The sequence below is a fragment of the Silene latifolia genome, chromosome X (assembly GCF_048544455.1).
Source record: "Silene latifolia isolate original U9 population chromosome X, ASM4854445v1, whole genome shotgun sequence".
NCBI lineage: Eukaryota > Viridiplantae > Streptophyta > Magnoliopsida > Caryophyllales > Caryophyllaceae > Silene > Silene latifolia.
In genome coordinates this window covers 95,879,274-95,884,581 of record NC_133537.1, presented here as the reverse complement: position 1 = coordinate 95,884,581, position 5,308 = coordinate 95,879,274, and the positions used below count along the sequence as shown (strand labels likewise).

At 43.5% G+C, this 5,308-nt stretch overlaps 1 protein-coding gene across 1 annotated transcript; it reads left to right on the top strand.

Annotated features, from left to right (window-relative positions):
- Positions 1 to 3,252: 3,252 nt before the first annotated feature.
- Positions 3,253 to 4,818, top strand: LOC141617899 (uncharacterized). Its single transcript, XM_074435031.1, has 2 exons — positions 3,253 to 3,792; positions 3,940 to 4,818. The coding sequence occupies exons 1-2, from the start codon at positions 3,253 to 3,255 to the stop codon at positions 4,816 to 4,818; spliced, it is 1,419 nt and encodes a 472-aa protein (XP_074291132.1).
- Positions 4,819 to 5,308: the final 490 nt, after the last annotated feature.

Genomic DNA, 5,308 nt, shown 5'->3' with positions numbered 1-5,308 from the left:
TTTGAAAATTCGTCATAGTTTTGTTTAGAGATGGTGATCATGTAGAGTTTTACACATTTATACAAGCATTATAACGGGATGCTGAGTGCTTTTAGAAGGGTTTTGGTTTAAAGGGTGGGTTGCCATACCGAACCATCAAACCCGAAGTCTGTGGAGAGGCTCGTGCCAAACAAGAGTAAGGCCGATTCCTAGTCCATTTCCTCAAGTAGTGAAGGCCCTTGATACAAACAAGAGTAAGCACCATGGTATGGATGACGTCAACCGCTATCCATCCTTAGGCCCAAATAAGAATTAGGACCGTTTAGACGGGACGATTGGTCAAATGGGTTGGGTTGGGCCTAGGAAGGCCGAATTAAACGGTCTAGGAAGACCGAGTTATGAAAACCGACAATTGTCTTGCACAAATTTATTCCCTAACCTTGTTCAAGTTTCACCCTAGCTACACGTAAGTGTATGATCCCCAGTGAGTCGCCAAACCGTGGACGCGGGCCGCCCACGGGGGCGCTTGGGAGTGAAGGGGCTCGAAAACAAGCGTTTGCATTTTGTATGGAGTCGCCACCAATTTTTATGGGAAATTGGAACCGTTCGAATACCTCGTGTCATGTCAAGACACAAAGTAGTGACATGAACACTAAGCAATCGTTACCCTTAGCATTCTATGTCTAGAATGACTCTCGCGGATGCCAATGAACACGGGTGCTCACGGAGATCTGGAGTAAGGGGTGAGGGTACGTATTAGGAAGCTCTTTTGATCGAACACCTAATCCCGCCCGCCTCGATAGCGGCCTCTACTAATGATTAGGGAAGTTATTCGTACTCGATATATCGTCGGCTATATGCATGCAATGCAACATCCAATAGATTAATCCTAACATGTGAAATTAGCTAAGTCGGTGAACAATTAATTAGCAAACAATTATGGTCGAAGTAGGATTTAATATTGAATTACATGTGGAAGCATACAAATGATAAATGAAAGGGAATACAATAAATTAATATAACTACAATAAAAAGAATTACATTAATTACAACGGATTAGGCGATTTATGTCGAAAGTACCGCTAAAACGGATGATTTGATAAAAAAGAATAAAAGAATAAAATAACAAATTAACGAACAGGAATTAGCGATATTACGAATATTAGTTAATTAATACGTAAACTCATTAATCCAGGTCAAGGCGAAAAGGAGTTCGGGACGAAGCCCCTGGAACAAAGCGGCAGAGACATCTGCGCCCTTTGGAAGAGCGCGGCGATTCTTTCGCGTCTGTTCCAAGGACGAACTCTGGCTGTGAAGCCAAAACTGCAATTGTTAACGTTAATTGGTGAATTTAATGGACTGATCGATATTATTTAGTCGGATGAAAGTGATTTACAGATTATTTAACATGTGATTGAGGTCATAAAACGGCAAAACATGGTTAAGACGGAAATAAGACAGATTAATTATGTGAAGGGTCGATGTTAATGAACGAACCAAGCAAGCGAATAATTAACTAAACATGATGAATTGATGGCGGATTAACAATGAACATGATGAAAAATATATCAACAATGAATCCCAGAAACTCAACATGAACGAATTGAATCCCTAAAACTCGAATTGAATATTAGTGGCGAAAACCCGCAAATATGAATTACTTGGGATTTAAGTCGGATTAGATGAATTAAACATGTGAATGAATGATGAAATATATGATACAATATACATGCTAATTATTATGATTTTATGACGGAGAATTAACAGACGAACAAACAAAACAAATAAATTTGATACGAATTGCAGAGGACGGAGGAAGAAGAAAAGAAGCAGGAACTGCGGCAACCTCACAAAGAGGCGCGGCAGGTGCTGCGCTCCTTTGAAGAGGCGCAGCAGTTGCTGCGTCTTTTCTCGACTGTCTGTCTACTGGAAATCCGCAAAACAGGTTTTAAGGACGGTTTTTAGAAATCGGTTTTAATGAGTACTTTCGACATAAACCTTACAATTGTTATACAGTAATTAAATGCAATAAATAAAAGGAATTATACACCCTCAGACTTACATGTTGACGGAACGAGAAGAACTAAGAAGATCGATTAGTGATGCTCGACGCGAATGCAAGGAAAGAGTGCCCTCGTAAGAGGAAAACGATTGATTAATTAAAGTGATTGAGTGTAGTGGGTCAAATTGGTCGGTCATGCAACGGAGAGGCTGGTACCCGGAAAGATCCGAGCTTACGTGGTCGGAAGTCCAAGCACGTAGGCGCCAATTAGTAAGAACGAAGTCTAGAATGCAAAGGGAGAAGAGAAGGGCGGACACTCGCGTGAGAAATATGAGGAACGAAGGCTCCTATTTATACTAATCACGTGAAGGAATAGGGTTTCGGAGACCCTTTGGAAGTGAATCTCCGAAAGATATAAAAAAAGATACGTAAATCATGCAAAGAAGGGCCTGGGAAGAGGCGCAGCAGCCACTGCGTCTCTTGGAAGAGGCGCAAAGACTGGCTTGCGTCTGTTCCCGAGAGGTTTCCTCCCCGCTAAGAAAGAATCTCCGCGTTTAAGTTATGGTAGGACGGATTTATTCGATTATCTTTTAAATATTACGGGATATTATTTGCCAAAAGATAAAATTTGATGAATATGGAATAGAAATATCCGGAACATTCCAACATTCGACTCGGGATTTAAACTATCGAGAAAATGGAGACGGTTTTTGACCCGGACTCCGAATGTACTCTAATTACTGCCAAAACGACCGTATCGGCACGTAGATGACAACTAAGAGGTTGACATTTATATTTGAGCAATCACTTGACGATAAACTTACGAACTGTCACTAATCGTTCCGCGAATCAAACATGCGGCCCAATCATCACTGGGTGGTTTGCGAGGGATGCAGAAACGAGGTGTCTACAAGGTCCCGTAAATAAGGATGCCGATTCTTTAATGAGGGGTAACACGGCTACCGCGTGGTGAAAATGCAAATTTTCAATGAAAGTTATTGAATTACAAGAGAATAAGTGGAAGCTTGTGATGAGATCCGGGTTTCATAATCATGCTTTAACGTTGTATTGTGACAGCGACATATACTTTGCAAAGTTTGATGAAGAGGAGTTGGCTTGCCCAAGTTAGAGCTCATGTTAGACCGACAATTATTAGTGCGGGTTTGCATCAGCGGAATCCGGAAAAGTCAAGACCTAATCGGCGACAAATCTACAATCGTTCTCAGAAAGTAAGGGCCGAGGAAAGAGATGGGAGAAACCCGGCACAACAGATGTTAGCACTTGCGGTTCAGCATAAGTACGTTCATTATTGGGTCACTGATCAGGAGAACGATGAGCTAACCCACGTGTTCATGGCTTATCCAGAAGCCGTTAAGATGTTTCGATCATACTATTATGTGGTACTGATCGATTCCACGTACAAGACAAATTTATACCGTCTTCCGCTTGTTGAGATGGTTGGAGTCACACCCGTCGGGAAGAGCTTTGTCATCGCGTATGCTCTTGTGAAACATGAGTCCGAGGATGGATATCTGTGGGTCTTACGGAAACTGAAGGCCCTTCTCAATGATGCCGTTCAACCTAATGCTATTGTTACTGATTGCGAGGCAGGTTTGTTGAACGCGATTCCCACTGTTTTTCCGGATTCGTCTAACTTGCTATGTCTTTGGCATATATATTCTAACGTGGAGACGAAAGCACTTGATATCACGGGTCAGGATAGTTGGGCTAAGCACATAACTTGTAACTTGTTTGAAGCGGTTATCGAGGCGGAGACCGAAGATAAGTTTAATGTGGCGTGGGGCAATTTGGCAAGGCAATGGGCGGGAGTGGCGGCTTATATTGAGAGGCAATGGTTCCCGCACTTGGAAAAATGGGCCAAGTATAGAACGAATAAGATAACTTATTTTGAGAACACTTCTACATCCCGGGTTGAGTCGGCTCATGCGAATTTGTAGAGATGGTTGAATAGCGCGAAACTGGTCGTTGATAGCATCTGGATTCAGTTTCATTCTTTGATGGAAACGCAACATGTTGAGATCCGACACTCGTTGGAGTTATCTAGATCGAGGCGGTTGACGGGGATTCAGCGATTATTTTCCAGACTTTCTTATAAAATATCAAAGAATGCCATCATTGAATTGCGTGAAGAATTCGAAAGAGGTGCCAAGATGACGGAAGATGCCTTGATGATCGATTTCGGTTGTGTAAAGGCTACTACACTTGGTTTGTTATGTGCTTGTTCACTTCATCGCATTGCTAGAAACGGATCTCGGGTCCCTGTTGATGTGTTACATGCATTTTGGAGGAAGTTGGAGTACGATGGTTCCGAGGCAATGCCGGCTTGTAACGATGAACGAATGGAGGAGTTATTCGATGAAATTCGGAATGCAGATCCGAGTATGAGATCATCCATGTTTGATGCCCTTTACTCTCAGATACATCTGGAAGAGGAGGATGTAAACGAGCCTCGGGTGAACGAGAACCCTAAAGGACGTCCGAGTAGGGGAACTCATAGAGAGTCGTCCGCCGTTGAGCATGCACGGGTTCGGGTTCGAGTAGGCAGAGCTACGCCCCAAAGAAACGCGTCTTCCCAACGAACTCCGTCTAGTACCCCCCGTTCCACTCCGACAGTTCCTGTTACTCCGTCTACTACTCCCCGTTCCACTCCGACGGTTCGTTTTACTCCGTCTAGTACCCCCCGATCCACTCAAACGGGCCCCGGTACACCGTCTACTCCTGCTACCACGAGTACGGGGAGTTTCGGCACATTGCATTACGCATCTCTTGAGGTAGACTACACTATTGGGTCATTCAAGGTACTTTCCTTATCTTGACTTTTTGCCTTCCTGGTTTACCGAGTATCTAGAAGCGTGGTATAATCCTTCCGGAGACGGTCATTGTGGTTTTCGAGTTCTCGCACATGCTGTTCGGGGTAACCAATCTCATTTCACGATGGCTAGAATAGATTTACTTAGGGAAATCCGTAGTCCCCTTTACCGGGATCATATTTATGGCCCAGTGAGATTTGATGCGAAGGTAGCTAGAATTACATTTATGGATCAGATACCGTGTGGTTCGGGTTATTGGATGGACAGTTTCGATCTATATGGTTATGCTACGATGTACAATTGGGTGATATGTTGTATTTCTTCATGGGACAATCAAGAAGGTCACCGACATTGGAATGGTAGTCATACTTATTTGCCTTTACGAGCCCCCACCGGAGTACGTACCCCATATGGTGTCTTATGGGTATTACATGCGGGAAACCACTATCTGAGGCTCCGGGTACGCCCCTTGTCACCTATGCCTCCAATAGCCGCT

What these genes read in the sequence shown, in the direction of transcription:
- LOC141617899 (XM_074435031.1), top strand. Translation starts at nt 3,253, where the DNA reads ATGTTAGCACTTGCGGTTCAGCATAAGTACGTTCATTATTGGGTCACT. An exon ending in ATGTGGCGTGGGGCAATTTG is followed by an intron (nt 3,793 to 3,939) that starts GCAAGGCAATGG and finishes GCGAATTTGTAG; the next exon opens with AGATGGTTGAATAGCGCGAA.